This window comes from Geotrypetes seraphini, chromosome 1, assembly GCF_902459505.1.
Source record: "Geotrypetes seraphini chromosome 1, aGeoSer1.1, whole genome shotgun sequence".
NCBI classification, from domain to species: Eukaryota; Metazoa; Chordata; class Amphibia; order Gymnophiona; family Dermophiidae; genus Geotrypetes; species Geotrypetes seraphini.
The window spans coordinates 38,423,654-38,449,541 of record NC_047084.1 but is presented as its reverse complement, the minus strand read 5'-3'; the positions used below and the strand labels follow the sequence as shown (position 1 = coordinate 38,449,541).

The following is a 25,888-nucleotide window of genomic DNA, read 5'->3' as shown; positions in this document are numbered from 1 at the left end:
CTCACTCACACACTCATGCTCATCAATTCTCCCTTTCTATTCCCTGCCTTCTGTGTCCCTTGTTCATGCCCCTTCACTTCCTTCTGTGTCAAGTTCATGCCTCCTCCCTCTCCCCGCCAGCCAGCTTTGTCCCAAAATTAAGTTGCACACCGGGATTTCCTGCCTCACCTTTCCCCCCTCCCCTGGACCCGACCCATGCACAGAAGCTGCAGGCGCCACTGGGTATCCCAGTCTGCCTGTCTGCCTCCCTGCTGAAGCAGCTGCTGGGGATCCCTCCCTGTCTGCATGCCTGCCCGCCCACCATACCATCCCCACTTCCGAAGCCGACTGTTACTTTGTTGGAGCCGGACTCGCTCCATCCTTTCTCAGCAGCAACTCCGTGCAGGGATGGCGCATGCAGCGATTCACACGCTTGCATGTAGCTAGCCCACGAGTCTTTCCTCTGACGTCAATTCTGATGTCGGAAAGAGGGTTCCGGATCAGCTTGCAGCGTTAGTTGCTGCCTGTGTCTCTGCATAGAGTCCTGCTGGAAGAGGTGGGAGCCAGTTCGTCTCCAACGAAGTAATAGGGTCAGCTTCTGGGGTGGGGGAGGGGTGCAGCGGGCAGACAAGCAGGGAGGGAGAGAGGCAGGGAGGAATCTGTGGCAGCAGCTTCAGGAGGGGGCAGGTGGGTATTGAGGGATCTCTGCCAACAAAGCAGCCCGCGTACTCTTGTGTTGAGAAACACTTTATAGAACACAATGATCATGTTATGAGGTTCCCATGTGGATAGATTTAGAAGTAAGGAGGGAGTGAAATACACTTCCCCCTCCCCATTCACGGTTTCGGCAATCGCGATTTCACATATTCGCAATTTTTTGGGGAGGGGAAAAAAAGAAAAAAACCCATCGTTAAGTCTTCCCCCCGGCATCCCGGCCTTACCTGGTGGTCTAGCGAGCTTTCAGGGCAGGAGCGATCTTCCTACGCTCCTGCCCCATGCAGATCACCATTAGGAAATAACTGTAGGGAGTTCCTGTCGTAGTCTCGAGAGACTACGGAAACTCACAGCAGCCATTTCCTAATGGCGATCTGCACGGGGCAGGAGCGTAGGAAGATCGCTCCTGCCCCGAAAGCCCGCTAGACCACTAGGTAAGGCTGGGAAGGCGGGAGGGAGGCGGGGGTGGGTCAGAGCCAGATATTCGCAGTTTTTCGCCATTCACGGTCCGGCTCTGCCCCTATCTCCCGTGAATCCAGAGGGAGAAGTGTAATTTGTGTGAAAACAGAATATACAAAGTAGAGAACTACCTTATTCATCCATATCAAAATCTTGCACAGATGTCACACAGATCTTTAGTTTTGAGGAAATCTATGAGGTAATTTATTAAAGGGTATTAATGTGCAATTAGCACACACTGACAGGCTACCACCGAGAATGTTAAAGCATTTTGCAGTATTTTGCTTGTTTGCCTGCGCTGACCTGCATATAACTGATTTACTAGAAATATTTTTTGAAGGGGGTTTGTCACAGCAGAAAGTGGGCACTCCCACTATATCTACCTAGTGTGTCATAATTAGCATGTGTGCTAATCAGAAAACTCAGTTACCATAGGAGCACTTACTACCTCCTAAATAGAAGATAGTAAGTGTTCCCACTGTGATTCTTTCCAGGTACCAGACGAGAATGGGAACATCAGCACATGATCTGCAATTAACACCAGAAAAAGCCCTAAAAAAATGCTGCATTCAGGCTGGGTTTAGCACACAGGAAAGTCTCATTTGTTAATCCCAGCTTTTACTGCAGCTTAGTAAAATACTCCTGTGTTTCAAAATAGGGACCTGATTATAATGCACAAATCTGTTTTAATGATGCATAATTAAATGAAACAATGTCAGGAGAAAAAAATTAAACGTAGAAATAAAATCAAACAGTAGTTCTACTAATTCAACATTTTTCAAACACTATTCTTTGCAAAGAACTGAGGAAATTTGAATGTCTGTGACTTCTGTCATGTGTTGTCACTGAGTTGTTTGTAAAGTGATTTTACATTTTTCTCCAAATCAGAACCTTCATTAGATTGGTTATATATCTTTACTTTCTAATACACCAGATTCGTGTGAGAATTGAAAAGGATCCAGAGCTTGGATTTAGTATATCAGGAGGTGTTGGAGGAAGAGGAAATCCTTTTAGACCTGGTGATGATGTAAGTAATTCCTATATGTAGCTCTTATTACATTAAAACAGTGTATTATAATTTATCCGATGATAAGCAGTTATGATTCTCACATGTGAATGACAACATCCATGGAACCCAGTATGGACAGTCAAAAGTGGACTGTCACTTTAAATTTTTTAGAAAGGACTGCACTGTGTGTGGGCCAGTCAGCTTGCGGGACCTGCAGTTTTTAGTTTTCCTTGGAGCTGAAAAGCTTGTCAAACCTTTCCTATTTTCTGTGCTTTCCTTTTTGATTTTTTTTCTTGATTTGATTTTCCTATTTGATTTTTTTTTCTTCAGTTTTGTCATAATATTTAGTTTTCTTCATTTTCCCTTCATTTTTTAATATAATTTCATATTTTTCTCAATGTCAGGGTTTCGGGCCTGTTTCTTTGCCAGGAGTGTTGATTGTTTTTCAGTTTGTTCCACGACCTCCTTGGGCCACTGAGCCCTTTGAGTTCACATTGGCATTTTTTTCCATCAATATCCAAAGCACCCAGCGGCTTTAAATGGGTGCATTTGATGCAGTAGGACCATTTCAGGCAATGACCTGCACAACTGATGAGTAAAATATCTAGGTCCTGAACATTGAGATATTTCATGCACACTCTGCTCTAATACGTAGAAGAGGTTGCTTAGGGCCAGAAAATTAAAAGTTGAAAAACTTTTCAGTACAACCTCAGGAACATTGAATATGACTGGAAACTCTGATCCCGATGCTCAACCATAGATTCCAGCACTGACACTGGCACCAGCTTCATCAACAGTTTGTTCCTTCTCTTCAACCTCAGCACTACCTGTATCGAGGGAACCTCGTAAGAAGCACAAACATGTCTCCCTCTCCAGACATGCATCGGAATAGTTGCAAGCATCTAATCCATTGACACTTTCCAAGTGTTGATGCTACTATGACCAATCACTGTTTTTGCAGTTGGTGTCTCCTCAGAGGAGTGCCTGAGCATCAAAGTCCTCAATACTTCGACACCAACTCGACTAGTATCTAATGTACCCTTGTCCATATTGGTAACAGCACCATCACTGCAAGACCAGTTTCAAGCGCTGTTGCAGGAGGAACTAGCTGAGTTCTACAGGTGCACACTGTGCAACCTCCTGCATCAACACTCCCAGTTCCAGTCCAGTCCAAGCATCAGCCACTCCATCCAGGCATCAATCTCGGATGCCTCAACATCAAGCATCCATATCAAAAAGACATTTAACACATGCATCGTTTTTGAGTGAACAGAGCACACCAACTTCTCCTCAATTTTATTTGTCTTATTCTCTACACTCCCCTCATTGTTCTACTTCCAGAAGAGCTGATATAAAGGATTCTGCCTCAGATTTGTTACCATGCTCTTCTGATTATCCAGAGTTTTCTGTAAATGAATCATATGGGATACCCTCAAATCCTTCACCACTACCTCCTCGACAAAGTCTGCCCTTTACCTTCATCAAGTCCCTGCTACCTTGGCACAACTCAGGTTACATCTTCAGTCATCTTATGATGCCTTTGAACTTTCCTCAAGGGTCACTGCATTCTCGGTAGCAATGCGCCATCTGGCCTGACTTTGCACCATTGATATGGATCCCAATCTTCAGGATCGTCTGGCTAATATTCCTTGTGAGGGCAAGACCTATTTGACTAATCCATAGAGGCAGCCACCAAGAAGTTGTCTAAACATGAAAAATCCTTTGCTTCTATCATCAGACCAAAGCCTAAGCCAGCTCCCACAAAACCTACTTGACCTGTAGCTTCATCAGAAAGATGGGTTAAGCACACCGTATTAACATGGAGTCTGAGGAGGAACCTAATGCTGATCTCATTGATGCTCTGGACTATGTAAAGTGGCCTAAGAACTGCATCAAAGTGCCTCTACACAAATTCATGAAAGATGCTCTCTTTAATAACTGAGGAAACCCATTCTCTGTCCCAGTGGTTCCACGTTAGTTGGATTTCTTATACAGAATCCAGACTTGTCATGGCTTTGACAAGCTCCAACTACAACACCAGTCTTTAGTAGCTGAGTCAGCCCTCAACCGAGCAAAAAGCTCGCACACATATGCCAGTACACCACCAGGCAGAGAAGGTGGAACTTTGGGCAAGTTTGGCAGAAGAGTATTCCAAACATCTGTGCTAGCAAATATTTTATTTTTTTATTTAAAACATTTATATCTTGCATATCCCAAAATCTATGAGGATTACAATCAATATCCATAAGCATAAATAGACAAACAATCAAACATATACACATTAACAAAAAAGCATTCCAAAACATTCTCTTATAACCCCCTTAAAAGGAAAATATCTATAAAACTGTAATATCTCCCCTATACACTACCAGAGGCCTCTTGAAAGTAATAAGCCTTCAAGCACTTGAGAAAAGATAACAGGACAGGAATCTGATGAATCTGCTCGGGTAGTTCCTTCCACAATTGTGGACCTGTAACTAGAGAATGACACGGTGGTTGTTACCCGCCAAAACGGTGACCCAAAAAAAAAGGTCACCACGAGATCGGGGACAAGGCCATTCACCGCCCCGTGGAGCGGTGAATGGTTAGACGGGGCGGTGAACAAGCGTGAATGCGCGGTGAACAAGTGTTCGATCCGGCAGCCCACTCTCTCCCGCCTGCCAGCCATGTATCTCTCTCCCTCCTTTTCCCTTACCTTTTCTTGTTGAAACTGGCGATTTCCATAAGGCTATGAGCTGTATTACAGCCGGAGCCTTGAAGTTGCGTCGCGTTACCTGCTGGAAAAGTCTCCTCTGACACAACTTCCTGTTTCCGGTTGCATCGGAGGAGACTTTTCTAGCAGGCTACCCGACGCGACTTCTAGGCTCTGGCTGTAATACAGCTCATAGCCTTATGGAAATCGCCAGTTTCAATAAGAAAAGGTAAGGGAAAAGGAGGGAGGGAAATGCACAGCTGGCCGGCAGGAGGGAGCTGCTGGACCGCGTGAAGGGTGCTGGGGGTGGGGGAATGGAGAGGAGAAGACGCTGAAGACGGGGGCGGTGACGATGACAGGGCGGTGAAGGGGATGGCAGAGACGGGGATGGGGCGGTGAAGGGGATGGCGGGGACGGGGCAGTGAAGAGAATGGTGGTCCGGGGACGGGGCGGTGACGGGAACAGAATTTTTCCCCATGTCATTCTCTGCCTGTAACACTAAAAACACGTGCACTGGTTGTAACCTTTGCAATATCACGTATTGAAGGCATTTCTAACAGGTGCTGAGATCCAGACCTCAACAAGTAGGAAGGTACATATTGGTCAATCAAAGTACCCACAGCTTTTGGCAGTTCCTGCTGTATAGCTTTAAACAAAAGCAACAGTATTTTGAACTGGATTCCCTGAGTTACTGGTAACTAATGCAACTTATCAAGCAAAGGCATCGCATGCTTTCTACGAGGGAGACCTCCAATCACTCTATCTTCCGCATTCTGCATTATTTGCAATGCCCTGAACGCTTTTTTTGAAAGCCTGCAAAACAGAGCATTACAATAGTCCATGTGTGGTAACACAAAACATTTCATCACCTGCCGGAAATTTGTCTGGTGAAAGCATTTTCTCAAATTCAAAACCAGATGAAAGAGTGGAACACAGCACAACCATTTGCAAATGCCGGTGAGCACGGAGTGAAGGTGCCGACTGCAAATCCGGAATGTCCCAACGCAGCTTCAGCAAAACACTGGCTGGCCAACGTCGACTACGGCTGATTTGACAGATCGGGTCTGGATGGTTGTGATATGTCTGTTCCACAGTTTCACTCTTTAGTTTTGAAACAGTGGTGCAACAAGATTTAGTATCTTTTTGAAAAATTGAATATGAGCTTTTCATTTGAAGTACTGATTCTTGTATCACAGCATGACCTGTTTTTCAGCACTTTAAATGAGTGAAACCAATTGAGAATTCAAAGCACAAGATTTAAATGAACAATTCATTCAAATATTTAAAAGTAAGAGTTTTCTCACATAGAATTAGTGGTTGGCAGGAGGAGGTTTTTTTATGCCAATAAGGTATCTCTGTTCATTGTTTGCATGCATGCTGAATATACTAGCGGCAAGCTTGAGTCTGAGGCTTTTTCCTCCTCCTTAAAACCAACCATAACCAGATTGTGAGCTTATTGTGCTGTGGGCAATCTTTGTGATAGTGAAGTTTTTGAAACTTAACAGAGGTTTGTTTGGGAAATTAGATAGTGGGGTTCCCCAGGGTTCTCTGGTTTTTAACATATTTATTGGTGATCTAGAGATGGAAATAACTAGTGAGATAATTAAATTTACTGATGACATAAAGTTGTTCAAGGTTGTTAAATCACAAAAGGATTGTGAAAAATTGCAAAAGGACTTTGTGAGATTGGGCATCAAAATGGCAGATGACATTTAATGTGAGCAAGTGCAAAATGATGCATTTTGGAAAGAGGACCCTGAATTATAGCTACGTGATACAGGGTTCTATCTTAGGAGCCACTGCCCAGGAAAAGAGGTCTAGGTGTCATTGTTGAGAATACGTTGAATCCCTCAGCTCAATGTGTGGCAGTAGCTGAGAAAAGAAATAGAATGTTAGGAATTTCAGGAAAGGAATGGAAAACAAAGATGAAAATGTTATAATGCTCTTGTATTGCTCTGTGGTATGGCTGCACCTTGAATGTGTGCAATTCTCGATGCCGTATCTCAAAAAAGATATAGCGGAATTAGAAAAGGTACAGAGAAGGGCAACGAAAATGATAAAAGGGATGGGCCAACTTCCCTATGAGGAAAGACTAAAGCGGCTAGACCTCTTCAGCTTGGAAGAGTGATATGATAGAGGTCTATAAAATACTGAGTGGATTGGAAAGGGTAGAGTTCCTTTCCACCCTAATTCTTGTTAACCGTGTCGAGCTCTGCAAATGTTGAGATGATGCGGTATACAAACCTAAGGTTTAGTTTAGTTTAGTTAGTTTAGATGTGAATTGCTTGTTTACTCTTTCCAGAAATACTAGGAATAGGGGACATGCGATGAAACCACTAAGTAGTAGATTTAATACAAACCAGAGAAAATATTTCTTAACAGAATGTGTAATTAAACTGCGGAATTCATTGCCAGAGAATATGGTGAAATCAGTTAGCTTAGAGTTTTTTTAAAAAAGGTTTGGATAATTTTCTAAAAGAGAAGTCCATAGGCCATTATTGAGATGGCTTGGAGAAATCCACTGCTTACTCCTAGGATAAGCAGCATAAAATCAGTTTTACTACTTGGGATCTTGCTAGGTACTTGTGACCTAGGTTGACCACTGTTGGAAAAGGACACTGGGCTTGATGGACCTTTGGTCTGTCCCTGTCTTATGTTCAGTTGGGTTCACGCCATTTCCAATGCAGGATCCTATCCTTTGGTCTGGTGTCCTCGCCAAGAGTGTTCAAAACATGCCTAGCAGTTGTAGCTGCAACCAACCCTTTGCTCATGGGGGTTCATGAGAGTGTGGCACAATTGTTAAAGCTACAGCCTCAGCATCCAGAGATTGCGGTTTCAAACCCATGCTGCTCCTTGTGACCCTGATCAAGTCGCTTAGGGCTAGATTCATTCATTAAGCTCACCGATCGTGTCCCAACCAGTTTGTGAGCCTTCTCCGACCTTGTCCCAGTTCACTAACCTTCTGCCCGATCCACACCCGAACCAATCCGCACATGTAAATGAGGGGAAATTACATACATAAGTAGGAAGGCAGCGATTCATTAAACAAAAGGAACACCAATTGGGCTTGCCGATCCAAAAAGAAGTGATTCTCCTGGTCTCTGCCACCCTGAAATCCCTAAAATCTCCTTGCTCTCTGCTGCCCTGAAATCTTCCTGCTCTCTTCCACCCTGTCTTGCTGTGAGGTTGTGGTTTTAACCCGCAGGTTTAAAATGTGTTCTGTTCCATAGTATGGCTGCAAAGCATGTTCTGTTCCATTCTGCCTGAACAATTTCTTTTGGTACCTATGACACCCCTCCCCCTTTATTTTGACCTCGTTTGTGCGAAGAGCAAGCGCATGCATGGATCACAGCTACAGGCAAAATGGATGGTCTGCACATGCGTCTGGATCGCTCTACAGCAATCTGTAGGGTTGGTGTGGGGTGTGCGTCCGATCAAATAATTTGCATGAGGACTGTTTAGTGAATCAGTCGCCCGGCAAGACTTGGCCACGGATCACCCAACAACGGCGATCTTAGTGAATCTAGGTCTTAATCCCCTCATTAACCCAGGTACATTAGATAGACTGTGAGCCCACCAGGACAGAGTGAAAAAATGCTTGAGTACCTGAATATCATGTAAATTGTTCTGAGCTCCGTGGGGAGAACAGTATAGCAAATTAAATGAATGAATGAATATATAAATAAATAAATAATAGACAACTGGTTGATCAAGGCTTCATTAGCACAACAAGCTCAGCAAGCCATTAGCTCTAGTTCATCTGTTAGAGCTACTGGGGTTTGCAGTGAGCCCAGCTAGTAGATGGGCGAGAGATACCATACTGTGAGTGCTAATGAGCGCAGATTGGGTTGAAGGAGAGAGCCTTTATTCTGTGTGAGTAGTGTTGGGACCAACTATAGTGTGATGGGTTTCCGAACACTGAGATGTAAGAGAGGGAACTATGGATGACGTGGCCAATGAGAATTATGGTGCCTAGGTCTTAGTCAAGTTTGAATAGAGCTTTCCTGACAAGAGGTATTGGAGGGAGTGCATAGAGAAACTTCTCTCACCAATCCGATTCCAGAAGACAGGGAGTGTAGAGTCTGGAGCAGAAGAGTGGAAGTTTGTTGTTGAGAGTGGACAGAAGATGTGACGTAATACAGATGTGTAGATGCTGTCACACTATCTGCACCAGTGTCATCTGTTATTAAAGCTTCAAGAAAACCATCCACACAGTGATGCTATAGGTTTAAATGGATTCACTTCTCTGTCTGGTGTGATCTCCACTCATTAGATTCCATCACTTGCCCTCTACCATCAGTTCTGGATTATCTCCTTCATCTTTTCAATTCTGGATTTAAAACTTCTTCAGTACATGTTCATCTCAGTGCTATCGGTGTCGCTCATACACCATTGGAAAAATAAACCATTATCTGTACATCCCTCGGTTTCCAGATTCATGAAAGATCTTTATCATACCGAGCCTCCTGCTGTTGCTTGGGATCTAATGTTGTTCTCTTCATATTAATGAATTCTCCTTTTTAGCCTTTGTCCACTTCACTCAAACATCTTATGTGGAAAGCGGTCTTCCTCATTGCCCTAATGTATGCACGAAGAGTCCATGACTTTCAAGCTCTGGTATCAGAACCATCCTATAGAAAATTCTACCATGATAGGGTGCCTATTTGAGGCTTCTGTCTTCTTCTGGAGCATTTGTTCATACCCTCTCTCCTCCCTTATCGCTGCCCGGAACGTTTCAGAAGCATAATAAGGTAATGAATAGCCTATCACAAGGCTTTGTTCATTCAACCTGGAAGTCAACTGTTCTGCCCAAACTGAAAATAGTATTCAATATGTCGCCCTTTGTTCCAATTAACTCCCCTATTACTAACTTACCTTTCCAATAAAAATTTGCAGAGAAGGTTGTCTTCTCCCAGATCTCTGATTATCTGGACAAAACTAATTCACTACACCCAAATCAGTTATCAGTATTTTGATCCACTCTAGTCATTAGGCATTTAGATAAGTGTAATGCCCTTTTTCAAAGTATCAGGCATAAAGATCTCTATTGCCTCCAACTAATCCAAAATATTTTAATAAAACTGATTACGGGTGCAAAAAAGTTCAACCATGACACTCCTCACTGATGCCTGATAACTCATAGACTTACCTACAAACTCATACTGCTGGTCTTCAAAATATGTCATATCTGAGCCCCATTTTTTCTTGACCGTTAATGCTATACTTACATAATCAGGTCCTCAGTTTGTTGCAGCAGAACTTATTAGTTATTCCAATGTTCAGGCAAATCATTTTTGACTACACTCATTGCAGTATCTTCACCGTCACAGGTATTATTCTATGGAATGTGCTGCCCTCCTCACTTCGAATGGAGGCTTCCTTGGCATTTAAAACTGCTCTTAAGACCACCTTGCTTAAAGATGCCTATAACTAGGGTTTTTTGTTTTTCTTAGATTGTTTGCTACTCCTTCTAACATCACTCTTCAGAGTATGGTATCATCCCTGACTTATCCCTCCATTCCTATCTCTTATTGTATTTCCTTTTCCTCCCCTCTCCCCCTCTGTTTTGTACTTTCCTTACTTTTTCCCTGTATGTATTGTTTATAAACCACTCAGAAGTATTTCTCAATGGGCAGTATATCAAGCCTTTAATAAACTTGAAACTTACACATAGTAATATATATAGGTCAGTATTTAGACCCGGAGTCACTGTGTTTTATGAAATACCAGTCATGATGTTAAAATACATATATTCAGCACTGCTACACAATGAAGTGGCAGCACAAAATGTACAATTAATATGGCTATAAATACAGCAGTGACATTAGCTGCAATTCTTTTAGCCTGATAAATCTATATTACCCACTAAAATTATTGATGTGATATAGTAGAATAAACTAATATACTGTATTGTAAATGTTTATAAGTGGACCATCATAGAAAAAAAAGAGCCATAGACAATTTGTCTTTCATTTCAGGTTCATTAAACTGTAGGTCTAAGTTAGCAATTGTTATTTTTAAACTCTGTTCATATGCAAGTTAAAATATGTATGTGCACATTTCCTCAAGCATTTCAACCCCTCAGCGATAGAAAATGTATCTATATATATAAAATCGGAGGTATGTGTATATGTATGTATGTATGTGCCGCGATCACGCAAAAACGGCTTGACCGATTTGAACGAAATTTGGTATGCAGATCCCTCACTACCTGGGATGATATGTTCTGGGGGTCTCGCGGCCCACCTGCACACGTGGGCGGAGCTACAAACAGAAAATAAGATTTCACCCATTCATGTCAATGGAAAAAATGTAAAAAGCTGCCATTCTCACATTAATTCAAAAACGGCTTGACCGATTTGAACGAAACTTGGTATGCAGATCCCTCACTACCTGGGGTGATATGTTCTGGGGGTCTCGCGGCCCACCTGCACACGTGGGCGGAGCTACAAACAGAAAATCAGATTTCACCCATTCAAGTCAATGGAAAAAATGTAAAAAGCTGTGGGACCGCTTTGAACGAAACTTGGTATGCAGATCCCTCACTACCTGGGGTGATATGTTCTGGGGGTCTCGCGGCCCACCTGTTCACGTGGGCGGAGCTACAAACAGAAAATCTGATTTCACCCATTCAAGTCAATGGAAAAAATGTAAGAAGCTGTGGGACCGATTTGAACGAAACTTGGTATGCAGATCCCTCACTACCTGGGGTGATATGTTCTGGGGGTCTCGCGGCCCACCTGCACACGTGGGAAGGGTGGGTTCACCCAAGAATGTATATGTTCTTGCTCCTGGAGGTGAAACTAAAAATGTTGTTTATAATCAAGTTTTGTGTTAGTTGTATTGTATTCATTTTGTCAAATATTTCACATTATAATTTGATTATTGTACTTTTTATAAAGCTGTAAAAAAATATTTTCATTCACCACTATAAAGTATCTTTATTTGAATCCATTTACAGTGTTATTGCTATAATTAAATACCCGTGCAACGCCGGGGCATCAGCTAGTATATTTATAACAATCTCTAGAATGGAGGCTATCAGTAAGTGTCACATGCCGACATGATTATGTTTCAAGCCTTTAAGCTCTGCTTCAGAGAAATCTATTGTCAACGATCATCAACTAATGTTGATTATATGTTAGTCCTCATAGTGAAACTGTTTTCATGCTATAGTATCTGTCTTGGCAAGTCTGAAAGATTAAAACTTTAATAAGCCTGAAATGAAAGTCAAATTGTCTTTGGCTCTTTTTTTTTTTTTCTGTGATGGTCCTCTTATAAACATTTATATTAGTTTATCCTGCTATAGCGATCATTTTAGTTGCTATGTTTGGACTTTTGGACATTACTCAGTGTTATTTTGGGTTTAGTTCTAATTTCTACATGCATATAATCTATGCAACCTGCTTTAATGTTGCTTTTCTACAGGTTTATAGTAAAAGCAGACTTTATTGTACACAATATTCTAAATGAGGTCTCACCAAAGTCTTATACAGGGGCATCAATACCTCCTTTTTCCTACTGGCCATACCTCTTCCTATGCACCCTAGCATCCCTCTAGCTTTTGCCCTCACCGTTTGAACCTGTTTGGCCACCTTAAGATCATCACATACAGTCACACCCAAGTCCTGCACTTCTGTCATGCACATAAGTTCTTCACCCCCTAAACTGTACCGTTCCCTCGGATTTTTGCAACCCAAATGCATGACCTTGTATTTCTTAGCATTAAATTTTAGCTGCCAAATTTCAGACCATTCTTCAAGCTTTGCCAGTATAATGATTAGAATAATAGGTTGAGAAGCAGGGAAACCCAGTTCAAATTCCTTTGCTGCTGCTTGGGATCTTGGACAAGTTATTTTAACCTTTTATTACCTTAGGTACAATCTTATATTCAGGCACGGTAGGTATTTTTCTATCACTGGAGTGCTTAAAATCTATTTCACCTTGAACTGCAACTGAAAAAGGCATATGCTAAATAAAAAAATCCCTCCCCATTTCTTTCATCTCTCTTCAGCATCATATCTTTCCATTGTGCCCATTTTCAAGAGTCTTTCAATAACTTTTCAGACTAGTGACCACCAAATTCTCGAGTCCACTTTGATTTTTCATACTCTATTCTTCTAGATGTTCTTTCATGACTAATTGCACATTTGCTATTCTTGTCAATAAGTCAACCTCGTAACCTATTTTCCCACTGGATATTCAACCTGGACTCTGAGTTCCTTATTTTCTCATACCATTACATTGCTGAAGATAGAAACATGATGGCAGATAAAGGCCAAATGGCCCATCTAGTCTGCCCATCCTCAGTAGCCACTATATTTTTCTCTCTCCAAGAGATCCCACGTGCCTATCCCAGGCCCTTTTGAATCCAGACACAGTCTCTGTCTCCACCACCTCTTCTGGGAGTCTGTTCCATGTATCTAACACCCTTTCTGTAAAAAAGTATTTCCTTAGATTACTCCATCCTTTTTATATCTTTTTGAAGGTGTGGCCTCCAGAATTGTACACAATATTCTAAATGAGATCTCGCCAAAGTCTTATAAAGGGGAATCGGTACCTCCTTTTCCTTACTGGCCATACCTCTCCCTATGCACCCTAGCATCCTTCTAGCTTTCGCCGTCACCTTTTCAACCTGTTTGGCCACTTTAAGATCATCACATACAATAACAGCCAAGTCCCACACTTCTGTCTTGCACATAAGTTCTTCAATCCCTAAACTGTACCGTTCCCTCTGGTTTTTAAAGCCCAAATGCATGACCTTGCATTTCCTAGCATTAAATTCTAGCTGCCAAATTTCAGACCATTCTTCAAGCTTCGCCAGGCCTTTCTTCATGTTGTTCACAACATCCGGCGTGTCGTTTATAAAAATGTTAAAAAGGACAAGCCCAAGAAGATCCTTGAGGCACACCACTGGTATCATCGATTTCCTCAGAGCAATCCCCTCTTTTCGCAGCAGACAACAAAATTTGATTCAGCTTTGCGATCATATTATCTTCTCCCATCAGTCTTGGCCATATATCTGATGGTACTCCTGGGTCACTTGGCTTCCAAGGTGCATGTTACTCCATTTACAAGACTTCATCTCAAGACACCTCAATGGACTCTTGCATGTCAGTGGTCTCAAGCCTGCAACCCATTGTCTCAACACATTATACTTTGATATCTCTGCAGTGGTGGATGAGCTCTTCCTTCTTTTCCAGGGGTTTTTTGTTCTACATACCTCCACATCAGAAGGTTCTGACCATGCACTCATCCTCCTATGCTTGTGGGGTTTATCTGGACAAAGTTGCTAGTCTGTTAGAACCACTTTTTCTATCTACTGTATATCTTTTGGAACTCAGAGCAATCCACGATGTTCTCGAAACTTTTCAGCATATTGTGACTAACTACGTCCTCCTAATCCTCAAGGATGTTCAGCTTGCAATGTATTACATACATAAACAAGCAAGGAGGCACGAGTTCTCTCCTTCGTTGTCAGGAGACCCAGAAGACTTGGAACTGGGCGATTGCTCGCAATATATTTTTGAAAGTAGTATACATTTGAGAGAAGAGTATTCTCTCACAGATGAAAGCCCTCCCCTGCCCATCCTCCACCAAACGGCCATACACAGACACAGACCGTGCAAGTCTGCCCAGTAACTGGCCTTAGTTCAATATTTAATATTATTTTCTGATTCTAAATCTTCTGTGTTCATCCCACACTTCTTTGAACTCAGTCACAGTTTTACTCTCCACCACCTCTCTCGGGAGCGCATTCCAGGCATCCACCACCCTCTCCGTAAAGTAGAATTTCCTAACATTGCCCCTGAATCTACCACCCCTCAACCTCAAATTATGTCCTCTGGTTTTACCATTTTCCTTTCTCAGGAAAAGATTTTGTTCTACGTTAATACCCTTTAAGTATTTGAACGTCTGAATCATATCTCCCCTGTCTCTCCTTTCCGCTAGGGTATACATATTCAGGGCTTCCAGTCTCTCCTCATACGTCTTCTGGCGCAAGCCTCCTATCATTTTCGTCGCCCTCCTCTGGACCGCCTCAAGTCTTCTTACGTCTTTCGCCAGATACGGTCTCCAAAACTGAACACAATACTCCAAGTGGGGCCTCACCAATGACCTGTACAGGGGCATCAACACCTTCTTCCTTCTACTGACTACGCCTCTCTTTATACAGCCCAGAATCCTTCTGGCAGCAGCCACTGCCTTGTCACACTGTTTTTTCGCCTTTAGATCTTCGGACACTATCACCCCAAGGTCCCTCTCCCCGTCCGTGCATATCAGCTTCTCTCCTCCCAGCATATACGGTTCCTTCCTATTATTAATCCCCAAATGCATTACTCTGCATTTCTTTGCATTGAATTTTAGTTGCCAGGCATTAGACCATTCCTCTAACTTTTGCAGATCCTTTTTCATATTCTCCACTCCCTCTTCGGTGTCTACTCTGTTACAAATCTTGGTATCATCTGCAAAAAGGCACACTTTTCCTTCTAACCCTTCAGCAATGTCACTTACATACATATTGAACAGGATTGGCCCCAGCACCGAACCCTGAGGGACTCCACTAGTCACCTTTCCTTCCTTCGAGCGACTTCCATTAACCACCACCCTCTGGCGTCTGTCCGACAGCCAGTTTCTGACCCAATTCACCACTTTGGGTCCTAACTTCAGCCCTTCAAGTTTGTTCAACAGCCTCCTATGAGGAACTGTATCAAAGGCTTTGCTGAAATCCAAGTAAACTTTATTAAATCATGGTTAAAATTAACAAAATAATCCTTCCATAATAATATAAATGCTCATTCTGTAATAGTGTTTATAAACTTACTCTCAGAACCACAGGACCCCGGAACACCTCAAAGAGGGTAACAAAAGCAGAGCGGGACTTCGCCGCTACTAGCCCTGATTTAAATGCACTCTGGGATAAAACACGTCACAAAATGACGCAGGATTGGTAGCATACCTTACTAGTTGAGAACTTCTGAAAATCCGCCCCTTCTAATTCAACCTAACCCATCAAAGTTGGAACCATTCAATTTCTTCGTTCATGCCTCCGGGACTTAGTGTCTGCCATTCATATATAAATTCAAATTCCTCCATTAGTAGTCTGTGTGAGCTATCGCTCCCTCTTGGCAGAAATATTTGTTTTAACACAGTGTATTTAAAGTCATTAATATGATGACCTGCTTTGACCCAGTGGGAAACAATAGGAGCTTGAAGTTGTTTACATCTGATATTAGAAAGATGTTCACCCATTTGTACTTTTTCTTTTCTTTTGGTATGGCCTATGTAAAGTTTATTACAAGGGCAAATTATACTGTAAACAACTTCAGTCGAATCACGACTCTAGTGTTGGTTCTCAAAAATAACTTTCTGTTCGTATGAGGAATTACTATATAATTTTTCTGCCATATATAGGGGCAGTATACACAATGATTACACACACTATGGGGGACACCAGTGGAGTTGTTTCTATTGAGGGGATTGTGACTATGTTTAATCATTTCCCCAATGTTACTGCCTCTTCTAAAGGCAAATTACGAAAGCTGTTGAAAGGGAGGGTGTATGCTTAAAATCGCCCAATGTTTACATATAATATTGCAAATCTGGTGACTACGCGATGAAAACGGAAGAACACAAACTAGAGGTTTGGAGTTATCTTTCTGGGAGGAATGAAGGAGCCAATTCCGATGACAATAATATGCTCTTTCCCATGCTTTTTTCAAGATTCTGCTAGGATAACCTCTTTGCCTAAATTTATCATAAAGGATATTAGCTTGAATTTGAAATTCTTTATCATTAGAGCATAGGCGTCTAATTCTTAAAAACTGACCCATGGGTATGCCCTCCTTCAGTTTGGTTGGATGATGGCTACTGTATTCTAAATGGCTGCTGTATTCTAAATCTAACGATTTAAATAGCTTTGATGTAAACATTTAATTTACCTTTTAATATGCTGCCAACGCTGCTGTTGGGAGGGAGGTATGTCGGTCTCATGGTGGGAGGTTGGCTGGGTTTGATGAGAGGGAGAGATGGAACGATTCTGTGCAGGGGGAGGGTCAGTGGGGTTCAGCTGCGCAGCAGGGGAGGGGGTGGAGGGCTACTGCTGCCGGTGAATCTAGGGATGGAGTCAGGGAATGTCGGAGACGTTCGGGAGGGGCTTCGGGGGCGAACTAACTAGGGCTTATTTTTTGGGTAGGGCTTGTATTAAGACCTACCCTGAAAATCATGCTAGGGTTTATTTTTGGGGTAGGTCTTATTTTCGGGGACACATGGTAGTAGGAAGGGGAATAGTTTGAAAAAGTCTGTTGAAATGCTTGTGGGTTTTTTTTCTTCTTTCCTCTCCCAAGGGAATATTTGTAACCAGGGTACAGCCCGAAGGACCTGCATCTAAACTGTTACAGCCTGGTGACAAAATAGTTCAGGTAATTAATGCAAGTGAATATAAATCTCATGCCATTTTTCTATTCATTAATACACATACTCTCCTTATTCCATGCCTTTCCTTTCATGGCTAGTTGGGAAACACAGGCAAGTATGGTTGCTAGATTTCCTTTTCTGTAACTATCAGTTTACACTGCACAAAATAATTATAGTATGGTCATTTGATGACAAGCACCTTCATGTTCTGATTGCAAAAATCATGAAAATTCAATTTTACACTTGAGGTTTGACAAACATGGCTTGCAGTAGATGGTGATTAATAATAGATTTCCTTTAGCTTCAGTATTTAATCATTACATGCCTCACAAAACCCTTAAAAGATCAAAATTATATCAAAGTAAATTTGTTTCCATAGCACTGAAATGTGTCCATACATTGCCCAAGAGTAAAAAGAAACCACAAGGGAAAGGAAGCCCCACTGTTAATTACAAAAACTAAGCAAAAAAGTGGGGTCAAAGACAATGGTCTTATAGTAACAAACCAAGTTTATTCAATAAAACGTGTGATTGACTCAACATGAAGCTTTGTTTTAAGTTTTGGTGGAACAACTGCCTACCTTGAGTCAAAATATCTTAGCGTATGGAATATGACAAATCGTGGTTTGCTGTGACAGATCTTTTGTGATATACCACAGTACACACAATGGTTGCATTGTACTTTTGGAAAGCAGTTGTTATAACATTTTTAGCACGTTGGTACATGTTTGTTATATTCCATACACTAAGATATTTTGACTCCTGATTCAAGCAGCAGTTCCAGTAAAGCATATCTCCATGTTTTGCAGAGAGTGAAAAATTAGATATGCATTGGGTTGTGAATGACTATAGGTTGAAAAGGAATGAATGGGTAGTGTGGTGTGAAAGATTTGTTTTGAAATGGGTGAATGGGTAGTGTGGTGTGAGAGATATGTTTTATTGAATAAACCTGGTTTGTTACCATAAGACCATTGTTTTTGACCCCACTTTATTTAGTTTTCATACATTATCCAGTCATAATATGGACTTCTGCACATCTGAATTCTGTGCATTTGAAATGACATTGCATTCTTTACCATAGACTCCATTCCATAGCCTTTTGTTAGGGTTTTCTTGTACCACACTCTGGTTTCACACAAGTGCCAACATTTACTTTTGGATATAAGCACAGGTATAACGTTTTAATCCACATGGAATGTCCTTTTTAATTTAGCGATGAGTCATTTTATTTTTCCTAAAATGTACTGTTATCCCATATGTGTATTCTTCTTGGCCTAATGCTAGTCTCTTCATATGAAGGAAAGAACATTCAAATCACACATCAACTCTTCATGTAATATAATTATCAGTTACCTTAAAAATGCTATTTTTTGGACCATCAGAATGTATTTCTCCAATCTAATTCTGGACATTCACTCAACTCCTTATGTCTACTTTTTTGGTGTAATTTTGTATTCATTTACTTCTTCCAATCTCATTCATATATCTTCAACCAAATTTAGACTTAATTTTTTTTCAAAAAATAGATCAATGGACACTTAATTGAAATCTCCATCAGCTGGTTCTTTCATTTCCAACTCACTTCCAACTGCACAACCATAAAGTAAAGCGATCAACTCCTTAGAGTATCTGACACAGTGCCATGTTTTGCCCCGTCACTGCATCAGGAGTTTCAATTTTCATTATTCATGCTGCTACTAGCTACATGGCAATGTCTGCTGATCTGTTTTTGAAAAAAGATAAGGCTAAATTTTGTTGAAGATATGTGAATGAGATTGGAAGAAGTATATGAATACTAAATTACACCAAAAAAGTGGACTTATGAGGAGTTGAGTGAATGTCCCCAATTGGACTAGAAAAATACACTTTTCCCTCCATATTCACGGTGGATGCAGGCGGCCAATAGGCGTGAATATGGAAAAAACGCAAATAACTTTTTTATGTTAGCGGTTTTGGGAAAGCGCCATCGTTTTTACTATTGAAACCGCGAATAATTTTTCAACTGTTATTCGCGGTTTTTGAAGTAAGCTGCCATTATTACTACTATTACATTTTTATTACTGTATACAACAATACCTGTACAGTCATATTTCCAGGGCAAACAAAAAGTTCAATACTGAGAGTTCAATACTGAAAGTTCAATAAAGTATTGAAAGTTCAATACTGGAATACCTGTATTGTACTGTACTGTATACAGCACAGTACTGTACTATACAATACTCAGGCAGTGTCTTCATCCTCATCATCCTGTACAAGTATTGCAGGAGGAGGAGACAAAGAAGATAAGTGAGTACCAGAGGCCTCCTCATGCAGTGGAAGTGGGTCTTCTGTAGGAAAAAGACGAAGAGACAAAGGGGATGCCTCCTCATGGGTGGAACAGGAGGATTGTGAGGCAGTGGATGGAGAGGCACTGACTCTAGGTATCCTTGGTAAATACATTGTGATTTCTGTCTGGGTCTTCTGCTTCATCATCTCTTTGTATATATTTTTGTATGTAGAAATCGCTGCTTCTGCTAATTCCCTCACCTTTAACGCACATTCCTTGGATGGGTCGATGTCATAGAAAAAATCAATCGCACCATTGAAACTGTGGCTGCCCTCTGCAATATTATCCAGTGTAAACTTGTCTTCTAGCACTTCTTCTAATCCTCCTTCCTCATCTTCATCTGGTATTGCCTCACCTTCAGGAGCAATCAGGTCAATGAGATCATTTTCTGTTAGTTCATTTGTTCTGGTGTCTATTAAGTCTTGAATATCCTCAATATCCATATCTTCAAAGCCTTCCCCACCCACCTGCTTTGCCAAGCCAATGATGTCTTCCATAATTTCTTGGCCTTGCTCTGTGATATTGATAGTGTTATCCCTTTTTACACATTCAGGCCAAAGATTCTTCCTGCACAAGTTCACTGTCTCTGGCTTGACAGCTTTCAACGCTCTTTCAATAATATTGATGGCATCCACAATAGTGAATTCCTTCCAATTTTTCATGATGTTCTCAACATTGTGGCCTTCATCCACAGCGTGGATAATCCTCTCTAATGAATGCCATGTGTAGTGTGCTTTGAAGGTCCTTTTTACCCCCCTGGTTGAGAGGCTGGATGATAGATGTTGTGTTGGGGGGCAAGTAGACGATCTCAACACCATCAATGTGGAACTCATGTGTGTCTGGGTGGCCAGGGGCATTGTCCAATACCAACAGAACCTTAAATTCAATTCCTTTATTGGCCAGGTATTTTCTTACTTATGGCACAAAACAGTGATGAAACCATTCTAGGCAGAGCTCTGATTGTCCAAGCCTTCTTGTTGCTCATCCAGTAAACAGGCAACTGGAACTTATCTTTTCCCTTCAAGGCTCGGGGGTGTGCGGCTTTATAAATCAGGGTTGGCTTTATCATATGGCCTACTGCATTTGCACAAAGGAACATGGTTAATCTATCCGTTGCAGCCTTGAAACCTGGTGCTCGCTTATCCCCTTTACTAATGAAAGTCCTCTGTGGCATTTTCTTCCGAAAGAGAGCAGTTTCATCGGCATTGAATGCTTGCTCAGGTTCATATCCCTTCTCTTCAATAATTGCCTTAAAGGTATAAGGGAACTCTTTAGCTGCCTCTTGGTTGGCAGATGCTTCTTCTCCTGTCACTCTCACATTTCGCAGGCCATACCGGTGACGGAATTTATTAAACCACCCTTTACTGGCCAGAAATTTGGTGAATTTGTGACATTTCACCTTCTCTGTTCTTCAAGTTTTCATATAAAGACTTAGCCTTTGCTCTTATCATCACAGAGTCTACCGGGATTCTTTTTGTAGCAATCCTGCACCCACAGAAATGTTGCAGCTTCTATATGAGAGAGATTGGCATCTCACACAACATGTAATGTCTTCGCAGCTGCTAGTGCCTCTGCTGCAACAGCTTCACGGATTTGGTTTTCATTTTTTTAATGTACCTAATGATTGACTCATTTATGCCATAATGTCGAGCAACAGCGGAGGATGACTTTAGGCTCTGAAGCATATCTAATAATTCTACCTTTTCTTGTAAGGTTTTCCCTTTTTTTCCCTTTTGGGAGCACTATCAGTACCACTTGAACTTTTGTACTTTGTAGCCATGGAGGGAGACTTGATCTGATCTGATCCTGAAGGAGAGGCAAGTAGCAATTTCAGGGCAGGCAAGCAAGCAAGCAAACAGCGATTTCTGGGCAGCCAACCAGCGATTTCAGGGCAGGTAAGCAAGCAAGCAGCGATTTCTGGGCAGCCAGCCAGCGATTTCAGGGCAAGCAAGCAAGCAGCGATTTCAGGGCAGGCAAGCAAGCAAGCAGCGATTTCAGGGCAGGCAAGCAAGCAGTGATTTCAGGGCAGCCAACCGTCAATTTCATGCATGCTGGGAAGAAGCCTTTCTCTCTAGGGATGCTGGGAAGCAGCGTTTTTTCTCAGTGCACATTGAAAAACATGGAAACAGCAAATTTGTGGGAGAAAACATGGAAAGCCTTCGACAAGGTGCCTCACGAGCGCCTACTAAGGAAACTGTGGAAGGGGACATACACAGATGGATCAGAAACTGGCTGGCGAATAGGAAACAGAGTAGGAGTGAAAGGTCACTATTCTGACTGGAAAGGGGTTACGAGTGGGGTCCCGCAGGGGTCAGTACTGGGACCGCTGCTGTTCAATATATTTATCATTGACCTGGAAGCAGAGACGAAGTGTGAAATTATAAAATTTGCGGACGACACAAAACTCTCCGGTAAGGTTAGAACTGTCGAGGAATGTAGAGAACTTCAAAGGGACCTGAACGAACTGAGTGAGTGGGCAAATAAATGGCAGATGAGCTTCAATGTGGAGAAATGTAAAGTCATGCACATGGGAAAAGGAAACCCGATGTACAATTACACAATGGGGGGGGGGATAGTATTGGGGGAAGGCACTCTAGAAAAGGACCTGGGGGTTATGGTGGATAGAACAATGAAACTGGCGGCATAATGTACCGCGGCCTCGAAAAAGGCAAACAGAATGTTGGGCATTATCAAAAAAGGTATCGCTACCAGAAGCAAGGAAGTTATCCTCCCGCTGTATAGGGCGATGGTGAGACCGCATCTGGAGTACTGCGTTCAATACTGGTCGCCGTACCATAAGAAGGATATGGCGGTACTTGAGAGGGTCCAGAGAAGAGCAACAAAAATGATAAAGGACATGGAGAACCTTTCGTATGCTGAGAGATTGGAGAAGCTGGGGCTCTTCTCCCTAGAAAAGCGGAGACTTAGAGGGGATATGATAGAAACTTACAAGATCATGAAGGGTATAGAGAAGGTAGAGAGGGACAGATTCTTCAGACTGGCCGGGGTGACAAAAACTAGAGGGCACTCAGAAAAATTGAAGGGAGATAGATTCAGAACAAATGCCAGGAAGTTCTTCTTCACTCAGAGGGTGGTGGACACCTGGAATGCACTTCCAGAGGAGGTAGTAGAACAGAATACGATTTTGGGTTTCAAAATGGGACTGGACAAGTTCCTGAAGGAAAAGGGGATTGAAGGGTACAAATAGAGGGGTACTATACAGTACAAAATGCTTTAGAGTAATAGATAACTTACAGGTCATAAAGCATTCAAATATAGGTTGGAAATGAGTAATAGATAACTTACAGGTCATTGACCTGAGGGGCCGCCGCGGGAGCGGACTGCTGGGCATGATGGACCTGTGGTCCGACTCAGCAGAGGTGATGCTTATGTTCTTATGTTATGTTCAGTGATTTTCAGAGTTATAGTACAGTAATGGTAAGCAATAAACTTTTTTAGCGGTAGAAACATAGAAAGATGATGGCAGAAAAGGGCTTTAGCCCATCAAGTCTGCCAACTCTACTGACCCATCCCCTTAAGTCTATGCCCTAATGCCATTTCCTTAACTTGACCCTCATAGGGATCCCACATAGGTATCCCATTTATTCTTAAAGTCTGGCACGCTGCTGGCCTCGATTACCTGCACTGGAAGCTTGTTCCAGTGGTCAACCACTCTTTCCATGAAGAAATACTTCCTGGTGTCGCCATGAAATTTCCCGCCCCCGAGTTTGAGCAGATGCCCTCTTGTGGCCGATGGTCCTTTGATAAAGAAAATATCATCTTCCACCTCGATACGTCCTGTGATGTATTTAAATGTCTCAATCATGTCTCCCCTCTCCCTACGTTCTTCGAGAGTGTAGAGCTGCAATTTGTTCAGTCTCTCTTCGTACGAGAGACCCTTGAGCCCCGAGATCATCCTGGTGGCCATCCGCTAAACCGATTCGGTTCTGAGCACATCTTTACGGTAATGTGGTCTCCAAAATTGCACACAGTATTCCAGATGAGGTCTCACCATGGTTCTGTACAATGGCATTATGACTTCAGTAAAATGAAAAACTTTAGTGATGACATTTTTGGGGGGGTGGAGTCAGCTGCCAAAAAATCACGAATAAGCGAAACCGCAGATACGGAAACCACGAATACAGAAGGAAAAGTGTACTCACATTCTGATGATCCAAAAATATAGTATTAAGTTAATTGATATTACAGGAGGAGTTGTGTGATTTGAATATCTTGCCATCCCACTCATATTATGTTCACATCTGTCTTTTCTATGTGTACTATGCTTTTAATTTAATTATCGAAGGAGTATAGGCATTTAACTGGGACATGACAAAATTCTTAATTTTACTCCTTGATCCTAAAATTAGGTGATAATTTTGTAATCATACCATTGGTTTGATCTATATCTTTGGGGATGTTAGGGAAAATCCCTTATACTGTAAATCATAATAGATTGTATATGTATACTTCCAGTGCAATAGGTGAGACATTCTAGACAGCTGGGTTATTTCCCCATACCTGCATGCTGCAGAAGGAATCCACTCTGGATTTTTCACTCTGCCTCTGGTGTATTTCATTAGCACCCTCTACATTTTTTCCCTTCTGTATGCATGACTGCAGTTGTGTGTGTTCTGCTCTCCTCATTTTATTATTTTTAATTCGATGTAATTTCGTCCCCTTTTCAGATAATTTCGTGCTTGAAGCGAATTTGAAGCTCTGCCTGCTTGAAAATTCACAGACCGGTCTGTAGCTGACAGGCTGATCCCTTTTTGGGTACCTGTTGGCCAGCCTGCATAGTTTTCTCTGGAGCTCAGGGCTGTCCCTGTAGTGGTCTCACCTACTGTTAAGCAGAGGTTGAGCGCAGGCTGTTAGGCACCCTTAGCAGGCTCAGCGATGTCTTGCAGGGTGTTGGCTGTGTCTTTGCCCATCCTGGTGGGCATCCAGTGGTCCGCAAGGGTGAAGGTATAGTCAGACAGAGGAGTCTGACTGGCAGCCTGAAGAAGCATTTCCAGCAATGTGGCAATGAAATTCTCATACAGCTACCTAAAGCAGGTTTGCGGCATGGATCCTGTCAGGTCACAGTGATGACACCCTATGAGAGAAATTGGGGGAGGTTGGAAAAGTGGGGTTTTGAATGTTTCTGGATGATCCCCTTCTTAAAAACCCTAAAATCGCTGTTTTAAGAGTTTGGTAAGTGTGATAAATATCACAATTTTGTACCGTGGCCATCTTGGATTTTTAGTGATCTTTTTTTCTTTGGTCCCTGCTTCCTTAAAACTTCAAATTTTGCCTTGAAAACTGCTGGGATGGAGTCCTTGGGCTCTCAAGTAGATTTTTACTAGGATTGCACAAATTTAATGCTTTTAGAGTGTCCTTGTGCCATGTGCCACATGGTACGGGGGGGAGGGGGGAAGGGCTGTAGCTTCCAGCGAAGTTCCCTCCCTCCCTCCCCCCTCCGTTCCTGCGAAACAGGTGATCCAAACGCTCAGCTAGACTAGTTGGGCAGCCGGCATTTCTTTCAGTGCCAGGCTGCAGACCCTCCTCAGCTTAAGAAACACAAATTTAACTCATGTAAGGGTGACTTTATGCCCCAGGAGCTAGACACCTTTTCTAAATTCATGAGATTTTTATGGTCAGAGTTTCAAAATGAATCTTCTTCCCCCGCACATCCTCAGTTTGCCTCCACCGCATCTCTTAGTGGCATAGTGCCTTTGGCAATGTCCTTGCTTCAGCCTGCTGTGGCTATTGCACTTGCCTGATCCTGATCTGGGGGGGATCTGGATGCTAATCTTTACCTTACTGATCCCTTGTTTGCTGGTACAGTGCTTCCCATACCGAGGGATCCAGGCATGTGTGCTGGATCTATGGGTCATTCAAGGGCCTTGTATCCTGGTGATGATCCAACAGTCCTACACTTTGCAGAAATTAAACTTAGTCACTCAGCTGGCTCCATCCTCTTCTACCTCCTGGCTTTGTAGTGTGCGCTTGCAGTCTTCGACTTTTCCCTGGCACCCGGATATGAGCTTTCTAGTCTTGGAGCAGTTTGACTCTCCATAGGGTGCTCTGAAAAGTGCTAGAGCTATGTCACACTTGTATCCTCTGGCACAGGACTGTCAGCAGCTTTTTGATGAGCCCAGAGTGGATTCTTTGGTGGCGCAAGCGACCAAGCGCACCTCTCTTGCACAGTGAGGGGGGTGTGGTGATGAAGGATATGCAAGACCACCGTGTGGATGTGATCCTCAGAAAACTTTTTGATGCAGCTACTTTAGGTATCAAAGCTGTTACGGCAACAT

At 42.4% G+C, this 25,888-nt stretch overlaps 1 protein-coding gene across 6 annotated transcripts in view; it reads left to right on the top strand.

The window, feature by feature from the left end:
• Positions 1-25,888, top strand: part of ERBIN (erbb2 interacting protein) — a 516,286-nt gene that overhangs the window by 482,591 nt on the left and 7,807 nt on the right. For all 6 annotated transcript variants that reach the window (XM_033930041.1, XM_033930031.1, XM_033930056.1 and 3 more), the window contains 2 exons: positions 2,087-2,179; positions 17,198-17,272. In XM_033930041.1, the coding sequence (XP_033785932.1) occupies positions 2,087-2,179; positions 17,198-17,272 (168 nt within the window). The remainder of the gene's footprint in view (positions 1-2,086; positions 2,180-17,197; positions 17,273-25,888) is intronic.